This window comes from Pyxicephalus adspersus, chromosome 2 (genome assembly GCF_032062135.1).
Source record: "Pyxicephalus adspersus chromosome 2, UCB_Pads_2.0, whole genome shotgun sequence".
NCBI lineage: Eukaryota > Metazoa > Chordata > Amphibia > Anura > Pyxicephalidae > Pyxicephalus > Pyxicephalus adspersus.
The window spans coordinates 38,514,295-38,540,309 of NC_092859.1; the positions used below are offsets into that span (position 1 = coordinate 38,514,295).

General features: G+C 38.9%; 1 protein-coding gene and 1 pseudogene across 1 annotated transcript in view; both read left to right on the forward strand.

The window, feature by feature from the left end:
• The window catches only part of GALNT10 (polypeptide N-acetylgalactosaminyltransferase 10), a 130,495-nt gene that overhangs the window by 82,936 nt on the left and 21,544 nt on the right, over nucleotides 1–26,015 (forward strand). The window contains exons 4-6 of the mRNA XM_072400471.1: nucleotides 7,036–7,202; nucleotides 21,349–21,534; nucleotides 25,044–25,227. Of these exons, the coding sequence (XP_072256572.1) occupies nucleotides 7,036–7,202; nucleotides 21,349–21,534; nucleotides 25,044–25,227 (537 nt within the window). The remainder of the gene's footprint in view (nucleotides 1–7,035; nucleotides 7,203–21,348; nucleotides 21,535–25,043; nucleotides 25,228–26,015) is intronic.
• LOC140325090 (U2 spliceosomal RNA) lies at nucleotides 5,621–5,791 on the forward strand (annotated as a pseudogene).

Genomic DNA, 26,015 nt, shown 5'->3' on the forward strand with positions numbered 1-26,015 from the left:
ATAACTGCTTGCTGGGCACCTGGGATTGGTAACCGGTGATAACTGCTGTGCCCCTGGGATTGGTAACCAGTCATAACTGCTGGGCCCCTGAGATTGGTAACCGGTGATAACTGGTGGGCCCCTTGGATTGCTAAGCGGTGATAACTGCCGGGCACCTGGGATTGGTAACGGGTGATAACTGCTGGGCCCTTGGATTGGTAACCGGTGATAACTGCTCGGCACATGGGATTGGTAGGTGGTAAGTGCTGGGCCCTTGGGATTGGTAACCGGTGATAACTGCTGGGCACCTGGGATTGGTAATCGGTGATAACTGCTGGTCCCCTGGGATTGGTAACCGGTGATAACTGGTGGGCACCTGGGATTGGTAATCGATGACAACTGCTGGGCCCTTGGAATTGGTAAGCAGTGATAACTGCTGGGCACCTGGGATTGGTAGGCGGTAAGTGCTGGGCCCCTGGGATTGGTACCCGGTCATAACAGCTGGGCCCCTGGGATTGTTAACCGGTGATAAGTGCTGGGCACCTGGGATTGGTAACCGGTGATAACAGCTGAGGTAGGTGATTGAGGTGTAGGTATAGGTAAATGAGATGTAGGTAATTGAGGTATAGGTGAATGAAGGGTGGGTAAGTCAGTAAAAAAAAAGCAAATAGAAATCTGCAATACGTACAAATCTCAGTCCAAGCGCTTTGGAGATGCTTCTAGAGAGGCTCCTCAGCAAGCAATGAAAGGCCACAGTTTCAGTGTAGGTACACAAATGGTAGTCCGTGACAACACAGCTGACTAACAGCTGACTGACCAATGAATGGCCAATCATCCCAACTGATATTCTTTGAAAAATAGTGGTTATTGCTATGAAGCAGTCTGCCCAAGACCTTACAGCTGGCAGGCCAATGGCCATATCTAGCATTGTATTTTTTTTTTCAATTTACAAAGCTTTATTTAGGAGCAAGACATTTATAAAGAAAATGATGATTATTTGGTGTGTCCATGGCGATCAGCCTGTATGTACAAGGCCTTACAATCCAGCAAGAACTTGTGCCCCTTCCTAGCCATTAAAGGTCCTCACTGGCTGAAAAATGTGATTTTTACAGGTGTGTTAAAGCTTTGTAAATTATTTACCAATGTTTTTTGAAAGTGAGGCTTGCTTTTTTCAATTCTAGTAGAGATTTGGAAGATGTAAATGGCATGATTTACTAAGGATCTCCAAGACTGGAGAGGATAAATTATCATGGGAGATCCTGGGTGATCCAGCAAACCTGATATGTATTTGGATAATGATTGAAAACATTTACCAAATTATAGGAAATGATTTTAAGGAATCCATTCCAGGTATGCTGGATCACTCAGGTTCTTTTATGATAGTCTATTGTCTCCATTCTTTGAGAGTTTTAGTAAATCAGGCCCAAACCCTTATAAAGCATTGTGACTGCAATCTCCAAATTTAGTCCCTTTGGGCTCCTTAAAAATACCTTGCTATATTTTTATTAAATAACCAAATCCATACCTTCATGTGTTAGCTTTGTAAATTGGGCCAATAGTATTGAGGGCTTATAAGTTATGAGATACCTGAAACCGGTCACCATTTAGTTAGTAGGGTGTTAATAAACTGAGCAAGAATACAGTAATTGTGCCTAGCCTTATGTTGAATACTTTTACTATTAGTAGTACCAACAAATAAAGATTTTTAAGTTAATAAACTTACAAGCATTCATAAAACCCATAAATGTTATTAACAAATACAATAAAAGTTATATATAAAAACAATTCCATAGAAATCACTCTATGGAAATATATATCCACATATCTCCACTATAAACATAAAGTACTTATTTTTCACTCCTCAATATGTTTTATTTTATCCTCATCAGAAGGGTGAGATGAAAGACATTATGATTCCTATAATAAACATACATAGTTCTCCCCAGAGGTTTTTAGCCGGTTGCTCCGCCCGGCTGATTTGAATACCCCGCCCAGCTCTCTGCAGCTCTCATCCTCGGATGAACGGATCTCAGTGAGGCTGCTCTGTGCTCTGAGCCATCCGTCCAGAGGATTGCTGCCGTCGAGCACACAGCTCAGCCTTCATGTGAAGGAGACACAGGCAGCCCCGCCCCCATCTCATAGCACGAGCTCGGATTTTTGCCTATGAAATGTATCCAGTGTGTATAAAGTATCCATGTCATTCTGCATCCTCCCAGCTCTGTGTACAAACCTCCATATCTCCTAATATGTATGTCACAATGACATGTAATTTTCACGGTGTACAGGGGACCATCATAGATACTAGTTACTACAATTTCAGCCCCCCAGCTTTAAACAATTTCAAGATATCGGGGTCACAAATGTAAAAAGTTATGAAAATTGAACCTTGGGGTTGCTGTTTCAGAGAAAAGTTCAACTAGGAGTCCTAAATTGAAAGTGCAAATTAGGTACCCCGGAGCCACTAACATAGCAAGGAGCATTGGGGTGGGGCCCCTAAATATATGCCTACCTGTCACAAATCTATACCTATGAAACTACTGTCTGACTATGGCATCATTAGAAAATGAACTCTGCCCACTAAATTTTTTTGAGGTTGAGGTACTGTAAGGGTACAGTCATATGCAACAAGGAAGTGCATTTTGATGGACAGTTTGTTTTTTTTTTTTAATGATCCCATGGTGATAAAAGGTGATCATGCCATAGTAATTACATTTTAGAAAGGTTTAGCCACAAGTGTCCCCCACTTGCACCTACAGTTTCAGTTTCCTATGCCTCTACCTTACAAAATTTAGTTCGTTGTATTAACTTTAAAAGTTAATTCAACAAATGGTTTAGGAGATCTGAAGGTTTGAACACAGCGAGTTGTTAGGCTGCAGAATATGACAAGCAGCTTTTACACTCACATAGCGATCACGCTGCGCCCTATCTGATATCACATGCATGATGCTATTAAAGCATCTCCACATTTTTAATATTATATTAAAGAGCGACTTTCTCTGTTATGTAATAGAAAAATGTGTGTTTTTTTTTTTTTGTTTTTACACTTTTGTGGAGAGGACCCTCTCCCCTTCACTTCCATTTCGGTAAAGACCGAAGGGGAAATCCACAGCCTCCTGGGATATTTGTGTCACAATATGCTCCTTGTGTGCATGCATCTTCAGAGGATTTCTTATAATGTAAAAGAAGTGTTCAATCTAATGCATGCGCAGTGCAAGGCAGCACTGGATGTACAAGTGAGCGTTAGAGACAAGGTGGAAGCTGAGCCAGCATGGGCCTGCTGGGCTAATTTTGTAAAAGATTCAAGTGAAAAAAAAATGTTTTCACAAAAGTTCTATTTATTTATTTATTTACAGTATTCTCCCCAGAAATTTTTTTCAGCCGTGTGGGGGGAAACTGTAGCTGGGTGATAAAAAGTGGGCGGGGCTAGACACCGCAAATTTGGAGCTCCTAGTTATTTATGCCATAGGTATTCAGTAATCCCTGCTATTGTGTCAGTGTACTACCAACCCCCTATACTTTGTTCCAACTTTCTAATGCCTGGCTTGTTAGAATGTACATTTTTTTTCCATTTTTAGTATTATACCTCAACAGTCCAGTGCTGTGCATGGCTGGGCACCTAGGATTGGTAACCGGTGATAACAGCTGGGGACCTGGGATTGGTAACCGGTGATAACAGCTGGGGACCTGGGATTGGTAACTGGCAGTAAGTGCTGGGCTTTTCAGACCTAGCAGTTTTTCAAGCAGCATTGTTTCCATGCAAAAGGAATGTGAGGGGTAAACGCAGCAACCTTACTGCCACTGTGAATTCAGCCTACCTTCACATGTCACCTCCTAGCGCTATTCCTATGTAATACAAAGAGCATCATGTATGTGATTGCAGATGGGGGTAGGACAAAAACATCCTGTGAAATGTATCCACCCGCAGTATGATCGCTGTGTTTGTAAAGTCTGCTTGTCATGTTCTGCAGTATAACAAGTCATTGCGCTCAATCCTTTAGATCTCCTAAATTGTTGGTTGTAATTACCTAAAATGTTTAGGGTACACAGGGGACTCTCATAGCTACTAATAACCAACATTTCTTTTTTTAGTTTCAAAATTTCAAAATATGGGGATCATGAGTTTAAAAACTTGTGGAAATTGGAAGATTTGGGTGAATGTTTGTAAGAAAGTGCACCTAGGAGCCCAAAATGGAAAATGCAAATTAGGACCCCCAGGGCCACTTACATAGTAAGAAGCATTGGGGTGGCCCCTCCTATATATTTTTCCTACCTTTCACCAAACTATAACTGTAATTCTATGCTGCCCTTTCTGCTTCTGTTCTTCTAATCGCAATTTATCTGGAATGGGGAGGTGCAGAAAACTGAAAATGTAGATGCAAGAGTGGAACAGATGTATAAACCCCTAAAATTTCATTAGCGTGGCATCATTAGAACATAAAAACCTCAGTACATCAAACTGTCCGCTTCCCTACCTTGAACCCCAATTTCTCTACAACAGAGAGATGCAGGTAAACAGAATTAAAGGGGCAAATGGGGGACATTTGTGGCTAACATCCTTCAAACTTTCATTTCCATGGCATCAATATGTAAAGTCTGCCCATGAAAACCTGCTGCCCTGTTACACATGACTTACCCTACCAGTACCTAAACCCCAATGTCGTTTTGATTGGCAGAGTTTTTTATGTTCTAATGATGCCAAAAAACTTTAGGGGGTGTTATCGACAGATGTTCCCCACACATTTTCAGTTTCCTACTCCTCCCAATTCCAAGGAAATTGGGTTTCCAGTGTTAGAAATGGGCAGTAATGTGTAACAGGGCAGTGTGTTTGCCATAGTAATGAAATTTTAGTGTGGGTGGGTTATCGAAATTCCCCCCCCCCTCAAACAAGAGAAGCAGACGGGGTAACATAGTATGACAATTATAGATTTGTGAGAGATAAGTATAACTTTAGGGGCCCTTCCCCAATACTCCTTACTATGTAAGTTGTCCCGGGGGTACCCAATTTGCTTTTTTGATTTAGGACTCCAAGGCGCACTTGCTTTTAATACTACAACCCCAATGTTGTATTTTCACAAGATTTTACAATTCTGATCCCCATATCATGAAATTTGTAAAAGCTGGGGTGCTGAAATTGTGAATGGTGCTAACTATAGGTTTTCCCTGTGCACCCTGAAAATTACAAATCATTATGACTAACAGTTTAGGGTATATGAAGGTTTATACACAGAGCTGTAAGGCTGAGGAATGTGACACGCTGCATTTATACACACACTGCTCTGATGACATCATTACACACACCCACTGGGCGGAGACATTGTTTGCACGATGTTAATTTTTTTTTTCTCTCCAGAAGACCTGGCACAGCGAGAGGGGTAGGGACAGCCTGTGATCTCCTCATAGCTGTGCTGTGCTCTCCTCACTCCGCCCGGCTCTAATCAGCTATCAGCTCTTATCAGCGGAGAACGGAGCGGGCAGAGCAGCCTCTCCGGTATCCGTTCAGAGCTGCTGAAACTGTGCCAGGCAGAATAATCACAGCAGGCGGGCGTCCCGCCCCCCAAAAATGGGCTGGGGAGAACTATGAGCTACATGTAGATCAACTTGTTGGTTCCCACTAGCAGCTGATATATCTGTTTTGGTTGTAATCGCTTCTCGGCCTTTTGGCTAAGATCAAGTGTAGTATCTGTTCTTATCAGTGTTCAGGGTTGGAAAGGGCACTAGCATCTTAGGAGAGGGATGCTGTGCCTGAGTACCTCTGTTAAGGACGGTCTACCTCTGGTGTAGCTCTGTAAGGGGCCGCCCTATGCAAACCTGCCGGCGTGGTGAACCGGAGGAAGAGCTTGGGCCTGCCCTGATAAGGAGCTCCCAGAGGCTTGACTGACCCGCTGGTGAGGATGGAGAAAAGCTTGGTCTTACCAATCGGTCTGACGAGCGGTCCGAATCTCGCCCCAGTGTCGTACCCCTGGAGTGGCGAACCAGGGGCACCTTAAAATCACGGGTTTGGGACCCCACTAGATTTTTTGGTTGCACAGTGCACGGCACTGTTTATATTTTGGATTCGGCACATCGCCTTAATCTGCATTAGCTGCGGCTAGTGTCAGAATGGGCAATTTTTAAAATCTGTTGCCCTGTGTGTTATGCACGGAGCACTTATTATTTAAATGTTTTTTATGTTTTGTCACTGTCACTGGTGTGGTATTTGTGTGCCACTTTTTTGATGGAGGGTGCTATTCCCTTATGGGCTAGCCCTGAAGTCTTGGAGAGTGCCTTGGCCTAAAAACCAGGCGCTCTCCCTCAGTGGGAGTCTCTCTTCGGGAGAGCTCCCAGCTTAGTATCTTGTGGGACCTGCATGGGCGGGTCCCAGAGAGAAAAGGCCCCTCTCTGGCTTCGGTCAGGGGGGCATGTGTGTCCATCCCGGCTTCGGCTGGGTGGGCTTAGTATCCAGCCCTCGTCTGGAGCTTCGCTTCGGAGGGTCTGGAGAAAAAGGGTGGCCCTTCCTCTTTTGAGGAGGGATTACCAAATAGTACCCCAGTGCACGTTTTTTGTGTGGTGTTTTTGCACTTACACTTTTTTACCGTCACGGGGTGTGTTTAGCACGGATCGCGAGATTCAAAAAAAAAAAAAAAAAAAAAAAAAATCTGTTTTGGTTGTAATTGGCCTTTAATGAGTGGACTATTTATAATAATACTTTATGGCAGCATGCATCATTAGTGTGTTAGTCAGAGCTCAAGAAAGCATCACTGCAGTCTTCATTTATCTGAGCATGATCAGAATTAACTTGAGATTTAGTGCTGTGTGATTGAGGCTGTTAGGATGATAAATTGCTTTGTCTCTATGGAGTTTCTCCAATGAGATTTCTTCTGCATCCTTACATTCCCATTCATATCATCCCATGGAACTGTACAAAAAGCCAATTGTCAATCCCATCTGTGTTTTCCCATCTCTCAGCTGGTGTTTTCCCAGACATTACTGGGCTGTCCTCATTTGACATGAGCTCAGGGCATGTTCTGCATGTGAAGCTGACATCTGTCCCTTTTATGTCCTCTCTGATTTTTCTAGCTGCAAGAGCAAGCTGTACTCGGCCAAGCTGCCAAACACCAGTGTGATCATCCCTTTCCACAACGAAGGGTGGTCATCCCTCCTGCGTACAGTACACAGCGTCCTCAATCGTTCTCCACCTGAGCTCATCGCAGAGATTGTGCTTGTTGATGACTTCAGTGATAAAGGTGTGTGCGGGGGGTTTTCAGTGTGATATCAGTCATTGAAAAATCAAGCTGTGTATAGGGGTCAGTATCCAAATCTTTCATATTTTATCCTTGCCATTCAGGTTTGTAAGATTCTTTAGTATCTGACCTTTCATCCCTTAGGTATTTGTTTTTCTTACAGTACAGCACCAACACTGAAGCACTGAAAGTTCTGGACCCACTGGATGGAAAAGCTTAAGATTTAGCTTAAAAGATGGAAAAGCTTAAAAGATTTGTGTAACTTCACCATAAACTAGAAAACTAAGGCCACACAAGTATTCCTGCTCAGTGTAGAATAGAGGGATACATAATCACATTTTTAAGGCAGTTATTATTTACTTTTATTTATAAAGCCGCAACATACCTTGAGACTTAAATTGACAGACATACATAGAAGGAGAAGAGCACTAAGAGAAGGGAAGACAATCTTAATACTAACTTATAGGGCCTGATTTATTAAAGCTCTCCAAGGCTGAAGAGGATACCATTTCATCAGTGAAGCTGGGTGATCCAGCAAACCTCGAATGGATTTCTTTAAAGTAATTTGCTATTTGCTAGACCAGATCCATTCCAGATTTGTTGGATCAAAGTGTATCCTTTCCAGCAATGGAGAGCTTTATTCAGTCTGGCTCATGGATGAAGGAGCAAATCACAGAAGCTCAGTTGGAACAGTGTGACACTGGCTATAGGTCAAAGACCACCAGATTAGTTAGATGTTGAATTTTTATTCAATCTGGTTTTAGTCCCAATCAAGGTGGAAAATTATAGCCACCCTAACTCATTTGCTTTCTGTCTTCTGTTTTCTAAAAATATTCTTTTAATTCCCCAACTTTTCTTATTGCTCCTTTACCTATATATTTCAGTGTTCCCCTGAGATGCCATTGAACTCACTTCATGGTAAAGAAAGCAGTTTCAGATCTAGTTCCTCATATCTTTATCTTTCACATTGTGTTAGGTTTTTACATCCCTGAAAATCTTTCAAGAAAATAAAGTTGGAACATTATGGCTGCTGTAAAAAATGTTTCCTCTCAAATTCTTTCTTCGAAGATTTTGGCCATAACATATATTACTATTAATAATAGTTTCCAGCGAACACCTAAATAACACCTGCAATTTTATAAAGTACATTAAATTCCTGACATTCTTTCTTTACCCCTATTGTCTTGTGAAATAATTGCATACACAGAGATGCAGAGAGTGGATGTGGCACATAATTGACGTTATCTTCACATACTTATGTATAAGGGAAGGTTTCTGTTAAACAAAATTACCACAGAATGCCAAGGTATAAAGAACTTATCCTGTGCAAATACAGCTTGCTCCATCTTCGAGATTGGTCCTTTAAAAGAATGGCCGGCCATGCTGACCAACAAAAAGCCTCAGGAGGGGTGGGATCAAGCTCCATTTTCACAGGAATAACTGTGACTAGATGCAATACGGATGTCTATATTTATAGATCCAGTGATTATTTTCACATGTATTTGTCATTGAAGTAAACCCTTATGTAGTTTTTCATTATATGATGAAATTGCTCGGTTAGCAACTGGTTCCTTTTAATATAAAAGCCATTTCTGGCACACACAGGTATTATTTTAATAGGAAAAGACTGAAAACAGCTTGGGGGAGCTACAGTTAACTTACTTTGCCAGTTTGTTGGTATCTGGCTCTCCGGTATCAAATGCACACAGTTTTTTAGGCAATCTTTGTTGTTAGAACATACAGATAAGTTTTAAGAACAAAGAAAATACACCAAAAGCAAATAGATTTCTCTTCCCCATTGGCACTTTTCGTAGATCGGGGCACTGTTTACTGGCTAACCTTTCCTAGTTTAGGTTTAATTTAAATCCGTCACCTAGTTGTTTTATTGACTTAAGTTTCCTCATTCACATAATATGACTGCATATTCATTACCCAGAAGATTTCTTGTGGAGAGTAATTTAGGTTGCAAGGATGATAAATTACCATGCCTTGATGACAATTTATTTTTCACTTCTTGTTTGTTCTACCCTAATCAGATGCCCACACTGCTTTTAAATTTTCTGGCTGATATAAAAGGGGAATTAGGACTAAAATACAAATTGGTTTGCTAATTATGACAGTCTGTTTTATGTTGTGGTTTATGGATAATACTGTATAATGATACACATCCTTCATTTCAAATTTAACCCTGATTCTGCTTATCCCTCTCTAGCACATGTCCTAAATATTTAAGTAAGAAAGCTTTTATTACTATCTGTGACATCAGCTCAAAACCTTTACATTTCTGTAACTAGTAGCTGCTGTCATTTCCTAATGATGTAGGCATTCCCCTAAACATTTCAATCCCCACCATATTTTTACTTACAGTATGGGCAGGCTCATAGAAATCTAAACAGCATTTGTTTTGTTTTTTCCTTTAAAACTGAGCAGTAAGAAAAGTTGTCACAGTAAATAAAATGTTCTCACAACAAAGATACAAATACCAATTGATGCATACTATACATAAAAGAGCAGATCATATCTATTGGCTTTCATAATAAAACAAGTGATGTTTTTCTAAACAAATTTGTGTTGTAGGGGACAGCATTCCAGAAAGACAACTCTGAACAGGACAGGCAGAGAGATGATAAGAATGATCAGCAGGGAATGTCCTATGAAGAAGTATAGTCTGGGATGACAAAGAAATCCCCCTATGTGGTAGCACTAAACCTATGTACACACCAGATTGTTGCTTAAGATGAATGCGACCAAATGTACAGGGGCCCTCTAACATCATTCATTAATTTGCCCTGGAACTGAGCAGCAATCTGTGTACAGCACTCATTGGTACATCTGTCACTGAAAATTATGTTTTCCAGCTACAGTAACCTGACATCTGTATGAGGCTTAAGCTTCCAAAAATATTTAGCAGGTACTCTTAAGATTGCTGGTGGGATTTACCATTTATCTAAAAGCAACATGTTTTCTAAACCAAAACAGTATGGTTGGAGAGGCACACCAGAGCGCAGGTGCACAATCCCATCTGACGTTACAAGATGAAACATATCAGTCCCCCTGTAACCCCACATAACCCAACCACCTGACAATGAACTGAAATGTACAACTGGGAATAATATAACCATTAAAGTAACTTGCATGCAAACATGGGCGCATCTCTATCTGTGTAACTCAAATAATTCTCCTAAAGCAGACCAACTTTTGGCTTCTGTTCTTTGCAGATCAATGAAAACAAGCCCTGTATCCTAAAAGATGTAATTGGGTTGTCAACATAACTTGAATATGGCAACTAAGTGGGATGCTGAATGTGTACAGCTAACTGCAGGCAGCAGAACACAAAATGGGGGGTGGGGGAAGAAGGGTTGGGGGTAAGGGAATAAATAAGTTAAAATGGGGAAAGCAGGAGAAGGGGGGGACAACAAAAATGGAGATAAGGAAGGTATGTTAAAGCAATGGAACGGAGAGATGAAGATTAAAAGAGCAGAAGAGATGGCAACACAATGTTTATTATTCACGGCTAATATCTGGCCCTCAAGGGGATACATCTACTATGGGGAGCATCAGATCCAGCCCCCAGGAAGCTTCCCCAGCCCCCCATGTTAAAACAGTAATAAAACTAAGAAAGGCGTAAAGGCCAATAAAGATAAATAGGAGTAGGAATGGCAACAAAAAGAGGAAGGAAAAAGGGAGAGAGAGAAAAAAATTGTAGAGCTGCTGGCCCCAACCCTACAGAAAAACAAATAACGTTGACTATAAACAGATGATGTGGTGGAATATGTCCTGTATGCATGAGTGGACTTGGCTGAAATAGCCATATATAATATATATACATATCTGTGAAGTAAATAGGAACAGTGATTGTCATTGAACCCCGAGTCATACAGTCCTGCCAGAGAAGAAGCCCTGGAGTGGGATAATGACAAAGAGTCTACTGTAGAACCCCTGACATAGGGCAACTCATTCTAGTGATGATCAGGAACAATGATAGTCATTGCACCCAAGCCCAAGAATATCAATTCAAAAAAAATTAAATTGCTCCACTTACTACGTGGTAATTTGTTCTACCCAGGAATGACAGGATTTAAACTATGACCTAGAAAAAAAAAGCAACCAATATTCTAAAAATACCCGGCGATGCAAAGGGAGAAGCCTACAAAATAGTGGCAAAAATGGTTATGGCACAGTCCACTTATGAGTAAACTTTTAAAATGACCCTAAAGCAAATCAGTCCAAACACTTACATGTCCCTTGAAATTAGTCCAAAGAAGTACAAACAGGCCTAGGCTGCTCACAGAAAAGCATTCTAGTTTGGCAGCTAGACAGGAGGAGGAGTTCACTACATCCAAAATGGGTTCTTAAAACTTGACATTACATCTGCAGGAGCATGGACCCCTTAGGAATAGTCTGAGCCAGTTTTCCACTTCTAATAATCCCAGACCCAAGGCAGGTAAGGTGGCTGTAGTTGGTTCCAGCATGGCGGACATGGGCCAAGAGAGACTGAGACTGTGTGTATTGGTTCAGGTATGTGTCCACAGCATGATGTCAGGTAGCTCTGTCCCTTTTACACTTGTTCCTATCAATAATATACAATACTAGTCTGATATAAATGCACTATAGGGAATAATATTATTATTATTATTATTATTATTAATAAACAGGATTTATATAGGGCCAACATATTACGCAGCGCTGTACATTAAATAGGGATTGCAGATGACAGACTAATACCGACAGTGATACAGGAGGAGAGGACCCTGCCCCGAAGAGCTTACAATCTAGTAAGAATTGGGAAATTCCCTGAGATTAGCTCCTCATGCACTTATATAGTAGTAAGGATCTAAGTATCTTTACCTTAAGCTGCATGCTTAAAAAACTGTGTGTGAGTATCTTCCATCCACTACCTTTCCAGATAACATAACGGTTTTTACAAACTCCATGCTACACATGACTAATACATTTATAGAGCGCAACAAGCAGCAGTATATGCCCAACATGTATTAGATAAAAATGATAATAAATCTGAGCTTTCTTAACTCAAATTGATAAATTTTTAGGTAATTGGTAAACGAACAGCAATATATCATAAACTGCTGCCATTTGTGTTAAATAAAAATAATTGTGTTTATCTATTGTTGCCCTTGATCTCCTGCAGACCTTGCAGACCCTTCATTACTGCATGCTTGCTTGCCAGCAATGGCTGCATTGTTTTCTCAGGGCAGGTTTTCCAGTGGTAAAAACAATTGACAATACTGGCATAATGTGTGTGTTCAAATGGCTACTTGTGGTCTCTATCCAATTCCCATGTGACAGGGTGACAGCAAAGGTGAACAGTTGGATACAAGAAGGAAGCAGTGTTGTCACCTAAAATAAAAAAGTGCCTGAAGGAAGTGACTTTCATGACTGTTAAATTACTTATGATTTTAATCTAAGCTGCAAATTAAACTGTGGAAATTACCTTTAATTGCAATACTATATTAAAGCTTATTTTAAATTTGAATTTTGGGTTCACAATATAGTTCGACTGGGTTCCCTTGATCTGCTGTGTACCTGTCTGGGCTCACTTACTCCTGAGTTGGAAGTAATTTTCTTCCAGCTACTATCAGTAACACAGTGAATTTGTTTAAAACCAGCTACATAGAATCAAGCCATCTTATTGTTAAACCTTTAAAAAGGGAACATCTGAAGATGGCCATAAGTGCATTGCTAAAACATCTTGGTGATGGAAAATGGGGCCAGTAGCAATATACAGCACTTTGTCAGACAGCAGAATTATTGATCAACTTGTTTTGCTGTGCTATTTGCTGGCTGCTAAGGGAAGGAGGCAATCGTAGAAGTCGTTAAAGCACTTTTATGTGAAGTGAATAAGACGTTGAACCACTCTCTCATCCCACAGTTACATACAACTAGGAGACACCAACTCTTCCTTCAAGTCTTCAATCAGCAAAAAGTGGCTTTAATTGTTTACTAGAGGGCAGCGTTTAGCGTCCTTTTAACCACAGCTTTTTCCTTTTATTTATTATTTTCTTCTCTGCTTAGATAAACCTTCGCTATGATTTCAAGATGTTGAAAGCTTTTAGAGCTAAACTGCCACCCTTAAACGGTGGTTAATGAGATTTATCTTCAGTATTTGTTAGACGTGACATCCTTTTTGCTTTTATTCTACACTCTTTTCTTAAGCAGTGTGCTGCAGGTTAAGGGTATTATTGTGTAGAATGTGAAGTTATATGGGCCTAAACATCAAAATGTTTGAGAAAATCCCCCAAAACATTCCTTAGAAAAAACCTTACCAAAAAAAAAAATGTGTGTAATCGTTACATACAATTAAAATAAAAAACATCCGGTTCTTAATGCGTCTTAAAAATAGGTAAATATAACCTCAGGTGAGCAACAACAGATGGCATATTTTACATTTACATTATTACTCATATAATAAGTTAAAATGCAGAATAAGTGTGTGCAATATTAAGTACACCCTACTACTACCATGGGAATTAGGAGGGTAATAGCCAGGTGCTGCATTGATTATGAAATGCATTTGATTAGTTGATCATCAGCTAGTGTGACCACCTCTATAAAAGCAGATGCTTTGGTAGTTTGTCATTCATGTGTACGTTGGAACATTTAGGTATCTGTTAACACTGTGCCTAGGAGGATAGACATCAACAATGATACCAGAGTGGCGATTGTTGGTGACCATCCATCTGGGAAGGGTCATAAAGCCATTTCTTTAACGATCTGAAGTCAATCAGTGACAAAGAATATTCACAAGTGGAAAACATGTCAATTTTCCCACAAGTGGATGTCCTAGCAAATTTACCCCAAGGACAGAATGTGCAGTGCTCAGAGAAATTGCAATAGAACTAAGAACTACATTTCAGACTTAACAGGCCTCAGTCAACTAGGTAAATGTTAAAGTTTATTACAATACAGTTTAAAATATCTTGAACAAGTTTGGCTTGTTTGGAAGGTATGCCAGGAAATGGCGTCTTTTCTTTAAAAACAACATGGCAGCATGACTTAGGTTTACAAAGTTGCATCTGAACATACTATAAGACCTCTGGAACAATGTCATTTGGACAGATGAGACCAAAGTGGAGATGCTGGCCCATTAGGCACAGCACCACGTTTGGTGAAAACCAAATGCAGCAAATCTGCAGATTGACCTCATATGAACTGTCAAGCATAGTGATGAAGGAGGGATAAATGTTTTTTTGCTAGAGGGCCCTGGCACCTTGCATTTATTAAGACGACCATAAACTGCTCTTTATACAAAGGTATTCTAGAAATAAATTTGTGTTCATCTTTGGGACAGCTGAAGCTTGGTGGAAATTGGGTCAGGCAACAGGACCGCAATTCCAAGCACATCAGCAAATGTAAAACAGAATGGCTATAAAAGAAAATATTCAAGCTGTTGCAATGGCTCAGTTAAAGTTCAAACTTCAATCCGATGGACATTCTTTGATGGGACCTTAAGACAGCTGTGCATATACAAATGTCTGCAAACGCCAATTAATTGATGCAATACTGTAAAGAAAGGTGAGCCAAAACTCTTCCACAATGACGTGAAAGACTAATAAAGTCATACAGAAAAGAATATGTCCAGCTAAAATGTGTTTAATTTAACCTGGTATTCTAATTGGTTATTAAAGTTTTCTCTTGTTAAAACAATCATCCTGTGTAACAAACGTATATTAGAAGCTCTCACATGTAAATGGAGAAATAAGCTTTTTATCCTTTTCAATCAATTTAGAGATATCCTTCTGTCTTTGCAATTGATGTCCTTTAAAACCTTAAGAAATGCTTTAACTAAACTACAATGTCCAGTGTTTTTTTTTTTTTTTAATGATAGCTGTTGTTTGTTCTGGTTTGTTTTGCTGTTACTGCTGTCCCTGGACACTGTGGCTTAGTGCAGCATTTGGTTTATTGTTCAATGTAATAGTAGGCTTCAGAGACCTTTAGTAAGTTGCTTTAGGGTATGAATCTGAGAGTTCACAAGCTTCCTAGGAAGATGTGTAGGGTTACTTGCAGGTTCCTCTAGGTACCTAATTCTTCATTTATTTATCCAGCAAGTTTAGGTGTTTTAAGCTTACAGGTCCCGACAACTGAAGACACTGCCAACCTTCCTTTTGCCTATTTCTTTTTCTTTTTTCTGTTGTAATGTTTTAGCCTTAGAAAACCTCTATGTCTTTCACTACATGATGAAGATGGTTGGAACAAGAAACTTTAACAAGAAAATTGACCCCAAGCCATTTGTTTCACTTTAAAACTACAATGTACTTTAGGAATAATTCATCTCTATGCTAACCTCATGCCTAAGGGGGCCTGCTCAAATGTTCATTTATCCTACAAAATTTTTCCTTTAGAAACAGAAATAGTTTTCATCCCTTTGTAACTTCTCGGCCCTCCCATGTGATCAGCACAAACCCTTTTTGCTTTGTAGTCACTTTCAAAAATGACCCTTGTATCATCCATACATCATCTGATAATTTTTTACCCCAACGCTGCAAATTTTTAATTTCCAAGAACAATGTCTCCTGTTGCCAGAGCAAGAAAATCTTTTTTTTTTCTGCATGCAGTCTATTTCTTCGTAGCCATGACAATCCAGCTATCAGAACTCCTATTTATTTCATCTTTCCTGATAAATAATTTCATAAGCCCTGGCAGCTTTGTCATTGTACGAATCTTCATACTAAATTTGAACAGCTGTTCTTTTTTTTTCCAGCAATCAGCGTAAATTATTTAGCTGTGCTCTGTCTGCCAGAACCCTAATTGCCTCCCTTAGAGCCTCTTTATTTTTCCGCAGACCTCCCGTCTGTTCCATCCCTGAAGATCGCAGGATGGCAGCCCCGTATCAGCTCCACTCGCTTGCCCTTTTGTTGCACGTTGCCCTTCAGCTCTGATTAGAATCTTAATGGGGACGATCGGTGCTTAAGATATAATTGCAACCTGTTGGACCCATAAACACCTCATAGATCACACTTAAAGCCAATAAAGCTGGGCTTAGTTATCTAATTCAGGGAATTGTAGAGATCTTAAGCGCACTCTGCAGAATTACTGTATATGGCATAAATATTCTATTAAACTTTCTTTTCCAGATGAGATGTATTTAAAGGGCTAGAATACAGAAATGTTCAAATAAATCAAATTTTTAAAATAATCATCCCTCATTCAGAATTTGTATTATTATATGTAGGTATCTATTTATTTAAAAATAAATGTATGTATGTATGTGTGTGTGTATGTTCCACCATCACTCGAAAACGCATGGAGACATTTCAACCAAACTTGCCATACATATGACTGAGACTCATGTGAGTGCACCAGTCATCTTTGTACAGCGCTGTGCTCTATGTCAGAGCTATATTTTGATGAAACGCATCAACACATTTCAACCAAACTTGCTGTTGGACCATCACTAGGAAGCGCATCACCAAACTTGCTATACATATGACTGAGACTCATGTGAGTTCACCGATGATCTTTGTACAGCGCTGTGCTATATGTCAGAGCTATATTTGCATCTATTTATGTGTGTATGTATTGCTCAGCACAGTGTGCCTTTTGCTTATATTTTTACATACTTTTTTTGGACTATAATATAAAATAGCAATAAAAAAATACCCGGGCAATGCTGTTCTGTTGGGGGGAATATTCACTGCCACACAGAACAGAAAATAATAAATTTTAAAGGTAATTTGTTAATGATACAATAAAATGGTCTTTGATCAATTTAATTAAGTTTATACATTTTTTTTAAACCCATCAGGTTTTTTTTGCTATTTAGAGAGTTTTCCTCAAATACTGTAATCATGACAGCAACTCAAAACAGAAAAGTAAGTTAGTCTTATAGCAACACAGACTGAAATGGAAAAAAATGTTCCTTTCTTTCTTGCTGACAATTTTTACAAGACAGAAAATGAAACAGCAACACTGGCAGGAAAATATGTCTTTTCCAGGTAAAACTAGGGAGAGTTAAAACCCTGTCAATATTTTTTCTGTCTGTTCTGTTCCTGTTATAGATTCTTTGTCACTTCCTCATCAGTGGGAAGTGAGACCGGAGTAGAACAGGAAGTGAGGACAAATACATCTGAGCCCCAGATGGCAGTGTCATATTTCTTACTTTATCCCAAACCAGTAATAAAATATTTTTTCCTTGACATACATTTTGGTAGCTCCTAGAACTTTTATCATTGCAGTCCTCATATTACCATCCTTAAACTAGATCAGCCTATGCTCCTGAATCAGATGGCACAGTTGTGCTCTGTTAATGAATTACTGTACACAATTAATGACAATGCTTACTTTTTTGGTTATATATAAGGAATGAGCTTAGCATTGCCCAAAACTGTTATTGTTATGTTTTTAACAGAGCCACATAGGCTAGCCTATCTTCTACATTCTTCAGCATTTTGTGTGTCTGTTATGTGACCTGTAATGTCTCTATGACCACAGAGGGTTGGAAATGTCAGGGCAAGGAGAATACACCATACCACTTTTAACAAGAATAGTCAGGATAGTCAAAAGAGTCTATCTATGTAACATTGCGGTTTATTTGGCAACACAACAGAATAACACATCTTGTACTCTGACAATCTGTTCAACATGGGGTGAAGAAGAGAACGGGTGCCAAAAAGGGCAAACTTATAAGGTTGTTAGATAAACAAACAATTGCATTTAATTATCTGATCAAAGCCATCACATTTTGGGTGGTAACAGAGTCCACCTTATTAAGGGCTAAATTTTATAAAGTAGATAAATATGTATATTTAAAAATGTGTCTCTCAAAACCAGGTGATCTTTCTGATAAAAAGGCAGTTTCTCTTGTAACCTAACTATATAAAATTCATTTTCCCCATTGTAAGACCTGATAACCTGGTTGTCTCATTAATACCAATGTTTCTGACAACACATTTGTTTTTCTCATGCAATGCCTCTCTGACAGTTGTACTTAGGTAGAGCTTATGTCACAAGCAAGGGGTGCCACTGCTGGCTTCTTTCTAAAAATGCGTGTGTTTTTTTTGAGTCACACAGAACAAGCATTCTGTTTCAATGAGGGGACGTATCAGTGTGATGATCCTAAAACCTACAAAAGAGGAAGGAACTTCTTAGGCTTTCTCCAGTAACCTGACAGTCTGTGATATTTGAGCAATGTGAAAACCATTTCTTAATATTTAATAGGATGGGGTATTGTGACCATACGTCCATGGGCAATTGCAGACGCAGCTGTACAGTGACCTTTTTGTACATTTTTTCAGCAGTGGATAATTAAAAGACCGTTGCAAAGTGCCACATCTTTTAACATTTGAGTACCTGGAGTTGGCAAAAATATACCAACTCCAGTTCCGACTTTACAGCCCGGTTTACAAATAAGCATTTCATACAGTTGGTAACCATAATGCAATATGATGACAGTTTTACATTTTACTTTCTTTTACTCAACTCCAAATATAGGCATGTTTGCAACACCATGTAATTTTCCATCTAAATCACAGTCTGAAAGAATATGCTTAGTCTCTCTGAACTCTGGTATTATGTGTTGACACATTACATGGAGCACACCTCATTATTTTCTATACTTTTACACTGCTACTTGCTTCACTGTATCTGTTAGAAGGTCTGGCAAAACACATCCATTTGATCACTCTGTTCCCCACTGAGACCACTCTCACCATATCTATTCCTTGAAAGCCAAACACATCTCCTAAATTATTAAAGCCGTAAAGCTTTAATGTCTGCCACAGCGCCCCAGAGGACCGTAAGCAAAAAGTTATACAGTTGTTCTTGTTTTTTTTTCTCCCTCTCTGTCTTTCTTTTTTTTAAACATTAGAGGAGAGAAATATTGATCTGCAGAGATGGGTAAGCAAGCTGCGTAGAAGTAAAGTTAGTCTTATTTTTGCAATTGACTCAGTAAATAAATAGATGTAGTACATTTAATTGGAGGGAGGCATTATGGGTGTAAAGTTCCCTGTTGCTAGGCACAGTAAGAAAACATCTTAGACTGCCTATTAATGTTTTTGGCTTCTAAAGTATTGGTAAAAGCAAAACTTTTTTTTATAATGTGGGCAAAAATTGTACAATTTTTTATTAATGCCTTTTGTTTTCCTTGTTGACCACTGCCATTAAAAAGTGAGGGAAAATAATAAAAAATGTTACAGTTGCCTCCAGGAGCTAGAGATCCAGTCATTCAATAGGGACATCTCTTTCAGGGATATCTGAGATTTTCGGTAGGTTCAGTTGTGCTTTGGGAGAGAGTGATCCCATGCAGCTCCAGAACCAGCATGTTGCACAGTTGGCAGCAGTAAGCGTTACTGGTACCGCTTACTGCCACCCCCATTCATTCTTTGTGGTGCATGTAGTGTTTCTCCATAGAGTGTTAAATACATTACAACCTGAACATAGCCTTTCTCCTGCTTTCATATTTATTTCTTCAAATTTCCTGTGATGGCTCTACAACACAATGTTAGTTAGGGCTATCCCCCCAGCAGGACACTGATCCTAAAGATAATTTGATAGGGATTTTATTTTTCATTGCTGTATCCAAATAAATGAATGTATTTGTTATGTTTGATTTAGATACATGCAGGACTATTTTCTGCCCCTAAAATGACCCAGTTATTCTTACTGCCCTTTTAGCTACTTGTGCCTGCGTAATTAAGTTCATTTTTGAATCGTAGCGGAGTTTGAAGTATTAGAAGTAAGGATCAGCACTTCTAAATCTGACCACGTTTAAACGTGCCCAGTGCAAAACCGTTCCTCTGCGCACACTGGAAAAATCCAATTATAAATCCAAATGTGCAGTGGCACAAAGGAACTCATAAAAAGAAGACTAATGAAATTTAATAAAAGCTTGGATATTTTATGAAGTCCCTTGTGTCACTTTTGGATTCATAATTAAATCCATGGTATATTCTTAAAAAGGAGCATTACAATTGTCATATGGACATAACTTGTCTGCTGTGAAGAAACATGGATGAGGACTGTATCAACTAGTAGTTTTGTTAACAGAGTTAAAGTTTCAGCATTTATACTGAAATTACATTAAAGGTATGAAACGTCAATTGGACTTGTACAACTTGAAAGTGTAGGAAGTCCTTACTTTTTAATCATTGTTTTTACCAATGCTATTGGGCATCCACTAGTTCTAACTCTAAGAAACTCCTGCTCTAGGCTATCCTAGCACAGTTACTGTAACAGAGTCAACAGGTGGATAGCCAGGTCAGGTAAACAATGTCCAGTTTCAATAAAGGCAGACAGAGCACAGAATAATTTTAGTACAAATAATAGGCCAATGATCAAGATAAACACAGATTAAGGAAAAGCACACACAGTCCACAGGGGGCATAAAAAATTAGGCACGGACAGTCAGACAGAATTCAGAGACAGATGGATCTATCCAGGGCATGAGCAAACTTTTTTCAATCATTATTATTGTTTAATACTTATATTAACTTTTTTAATATAAATTATTATTATTATTATTAATAAATTAATAATTGACTAATATAGTCAATAGGGTGTACTATTTACCTGTATAAAGCTTAGGCACAGTACATTAAAAATTCAGCAATACAAATACTAAAATCTAAACATTAAAGCAATTGGGTGTGATAGAATAAGTATAGCAGAAACAAGACACTAAAAATGACCCTGTCCTTTTGAGTTTACAAAAATGTGTATATGTGCCTTAGGGGCAGCATGACAGTATGTTTGCCCATTTAAATAGGTGTGTATATGAGGGTTCATCTAAAGAATTCAAGACTTGGAGCATGACAGGCCTGAGGTCTACAAGGAAGCTCATCATAAGTTGAGGGGGTGATCAAGGAGGTGGATAGGAGGAATTCATGAGCAGAACAAAAGGTTGTAGTTGGGATGATATCTGGTAATTCATGAATATATGTATGGAGGGGACAAGCTATGGGGCGATTTGGAAGTGAGGGTTGGAAGGTTTAATTGAATTCTTTGAGTGATTGGAAGCCAGCGGATTTATTGGCAAAGGGGCAACACCTGACCACCACAAGGAAAGGTGGATAATGTGACCAGATAAGGCCAGAGCTTTAGTGCTGCATAGCAACCTGCAACTGGCAAAAGGTTCAAGGCTAAATAATGCCATTACAATTAATCTTTCATCTGCTGTATTTTTATTCCTTTTCAGAACACCTGAAAAAGCGTCTGGAAAATTACATGGTGAATTTCCCAAAAGTAAGAATAGTTCGCACCAAGAAGAGAGAAGGTCTAATTAGAACTCGTATGTTGGGAGCCTCTGTGGCCATTGGAGAAGTCATCACCTTCCTCGACTCACACTGTGAAGCCAATGTTAACTGGCTTCCACCTCTGCTTGGTAAGAATCTCACCTGTAAAGTTACAGAAAGCTGTCCAAAATTTAACATAATACTTAACAAAAACCTTTTCCCACCACTGCCAGGTCTACTCGGTTTTCATGTATATACATTTCTTATTGGTCATGTGATCTTTGCTAAGTAATGTTAAAGCAGGACTCACCCACAATGCGAACTAGGCAAGGCCCGCAAACATAAAAAAAACAGCCGATATTATTAACCTGCTGTTTTATGTTTATTAGCAGTGATCTGGTTTCTGTATACCTGCCCGCTCACTTCTGCTTTCTTTATAACCCAGCTCTTAGCAGGCTCTAATGCCATGAACGCTGCAAGCTGTTTTTAGGATTGGGAGCAGTTTTCCAATCACTTCTTTTTTGCAGTGGACCAGCTCACGGCACTTCTGGGTCAAAACTGTCAAAATCCCAATACAGCAACTAGGTTAGCTGCCCTCAAACCTGTGCCCTCAAACTGCCTGAAGTACAAGCAGAAGGGGCAATATCTCCACACTGTCCCCCTTGTTACAGTAATACCTAAAGTTCAACTAAGCTTTATTTTTGTATGAAAAAATACAGATACATAAATAAATCCCTTTAGGCCTATGTCACAACCTGGCAATGACAGTATTGCAGAGAAATACTCATCTGTTTTCCCAGCATCATTCTTTTACTGGTCAGAGAAAGGTATTGCTTTCATGTTTCAAGGAAGAACATACAGCATTTTAGCCAGCAAGGGACTGACATCTTGCTGTCACTGTTGAGCTGTTGGCAGCATAGTGATTACAAAGGTTGTTTAAAGCTCACCAATTTAATCTTTGACCAATGTTTATATGAATTTATATATATACACTTCAGGTAGGCTAGTTTAGCTCCCAGATTGTTTTACTATGCAGCCATTCTGATGTAATGCAGGTAGAATGCAGTTTGGAATTGTCTAGCTGAAAGAATTGAGGCATTTCCTGAAAAAGATGTCTGAATGGCTTTGTATAGATTTTTCGGGATAAATCATGTTTCATATATTATGTTTATAAATAGTTTTTTTATTGCGTTTTACCTTGCATTTGTGGATGCAGCAATGATTTTTTCACACAAAGCTTCCTAAACCCCTGCAGTGATTTGCACTACAGAATTGTTTATTTTTAATGCAGCACCTGAAGGTCACGGCCATCCAGTACTGTTTTTGTGTTCAATGATTTTTACGTTTTTTTTTATTTTTAAACAAAAATAACAGTAAACAAATAGTAATTTGCATACATCCGTGACATAAAGGTGGGGAGCAGTGAAACAGTACATGTGGCAATAATAATTTTCATAAATTATTAATATTGGCAAACATGTACAGATAATTTGACAATAAAACTGTTTTGTACAGTGTGAGTCCATTTCCTAACCCTTGAGCACATAAAACAGGGAAACTACCCATAGAAAACTATACAAAAGAAACTTGTGGGGAAAAACAGACCAAGTGGGAAAAAAAGTCGTAAAGTTGTTAGGGGTATAGATGGATTCGCATATTGTAACCATGGCTCCCATGTGGACATAAACTTGTCATAGGAATCTGACAAAATACTCCTTAATTTTTCATTCACTAATGTATTATTCATTTGGGCTTTCACCTCCTGAAAAGGTAGAGTCTGCTGTTTACAATGGTGTGCTATTACTTGTTTTGCCAAAAGTAAAAAATTGGTAACTAGCTGGAATTCTCTGTTGGTAATTTTTGAAGGTTTAAAAATGTAGCAGAGCAACCCAATGATCTTTTGGGAGATATAAAATTTGAATACTCTGCTCCAAAACCTATTAACAAATAGATACTTCCATTATATATGTACTGCTGTGCCCTCTTTTTTACAGCCACTAAAACACATACTAGAATTTTGGTTTGTGCAATGCTTGAGGCGAGAGGGAATCATGTGGTCACATTCCTGGAACACCCGGTCATCCTAGACCAAGTGCTAAACCATTCCTCGGTGGGTTTAGACCCTCCCAAATCTCTCTCCCATTGGGAGACATATTTATTCACATGTGGGTTAAATATCTTAACAAGTTCTAAATATAGGATTGAAATTAGTTTTTTAGTTAAAGTCGTTCTTAAACAGATTTGTTCCAGCTCTGATATCTGGGCGGATATTACTTTTAATGAGCATACCAACCCAATGTTTAAGCTGCAAATATTGAAAGTACTCACTATTAGGAGCATCCTGGGAAGCTTTAATTTCCTCCCAGGTCACTATATTAGAACCATTGAGCAAGGCATGTACATTAATATACCTATGGGCTGTCCACCTAGTGAACGCTGTTGGGGGACTCATAACCAGGATGAAATGTTGGGTTGTTTTGTATAAGAAGCAGTGGACAGTGTGATGACATTAATTTACTAGAATATATATTACTATCCCAAACCCCCAATACATGCCTCAAATGAACACTTAAACCTGGCAGGCACAATTTGGACGTTTTCCAAGGTAAGGCTGTTACTGCCACTGGATTACATAAAAAAAAGTTTCAATTTGAACCCATAGCGGGGCTCCCAGGCCAGCGAATAATGCTGGAATAAAAGCTACATGAGCTGCCTGATAGTATTTCATTAGGTTTGGGACTCCTAGCCAGTCTTGTCGCCTAATCATGAATAATGTCCTCATTTTATCGTGCCATATGATTGCTAATATAGCTTTTTGCAATCCTTGTAAAATATTTTGGGGAACTTTGTAAGGGAGCATTCTAAATAAACACAGAAGTTTTGGTAATACTGACATCTTGACTGACTGTATTCTACCTATCCAAGACAAAGCACCCTATATCTCCTCCATCAGACACCTCTATCAGTCACATAACCTAGGGGAAAAAATAGGCATGCCATGACTGGCATCACTCTGCTCTCTCTTCTTACAGCGTGATCTTTGTATTGTAGTACCACTGATTGCCTCTTTGTGTGTCTTTTCCTTTCATATTTCTGAATGCTTTTGTACAGGGACTGAAAGAAACTAGTATCAGGTCAAATTCATGGACTTATACTGTTCACAGTTATTAAAATACATGTCATTATGTGGAATAAAGATCTGCATTGGTTTGTATCTTTTAAATTTCATATAAAATAAATTCTATTATATTAAATTATATTAAATTCTAATATATTATTATAATAAATTCATACATGATTATATTAATTATTCAAACTTTGTCATTGAAAATGCCTAACATTTTCCCTTTAACATTAGCATGATTTACACAGGTCTTCTTACTCTTTGGACACTTACAGAACCATCTTTGTCTATATCTGAAGCGTGGTCGATGTTAAGATAAATAGCAGGGAGCTGGCGTTGGTCACTTCTTTGCTTTTTTTTGGCTGCGTTTCTGACCTAAATCCCCTGCTACAAAGGGAGATTATGTACAAACAGCTCATTGCATTGTTCCAGCACTCACTGTAATTACAGCTTCCTCATGCCTGATAAAAATATGACATTAGCTTCCATGTATTTTTGAACTTGTTTAAAAGTGCCTTTTCTCTTCTCTGGCAGACCGTATAGCTCAGAACCGCAAGACGATTGTGTGTCCTATGATTGATGTCATTGACCACGACCACTTTGGATATGAGACCCAAGCAGGAGATGCCATGCGAGGGGCCTTTGACTGGGAGATGTATTACAAGCGAATTCCCATCCCTTCTGAAATTCAGAATGTAGATCCCAGCGAGCCTTTTGAGTGAGTTTCCTTTATGGCTTTATATACAGTATATCTTTTTTTTCTTCTTTTATGATACTGCATATGCAGGCTTAGCTTGCCATATGTATGATAATGTTTGGGCAGATATAATCAGTTTAGATAATTAAAATGAATGTAAGTAAATGGAACATAAGTTAGGGCATTTTTTCCAATTGAGGAACATAAGTCTTTGTTTTGAATCACTTTAGCTTTCAGTCTTTGCACGTCTTTGCAATGTTTTGCAGTAAAGTTTATATTTTAGTTCATCATGAATGCTTTTTCTCAGATTAAAGCTCAAATTCATCCCATATGAAAAAGGTTGTTTGAATATTCACCTTCACCCCTTGGTTCTATTTCTCACAGACAATCTGCCACTTGTATCCTCCTCTTTTGGTTGAATGATGTCTAGGATCATTAACCCACTTTCTTTAGCCCTTGGCTTCATTAACACCAAGCACTCGGGCCATGTGCCCCAAGACCTGGCACCACGACTACACCTTTTCTGTCTCTGCCATTCCTTTTTTGTGTCTTGGTCACAACTTAACGCCAAGCACTCTGGGTATGTGCCCCATATAATGTGCAAATGAAAGAAAAGAAAGTGGTTTAAGACTCCCTCTTTTTTGTGAAAAGTAAATTATGTATTTTTGCATATTTGATCAATACATAATTGTAATACAGATAAATACAGTATTCTACCTCTGTCCTGTTAACACTCCACAGGACAAAGGTTGTTCATACTATACTGTATTGCTTCTACCAATACAAAGATTCAAAAATGACTGTATTGT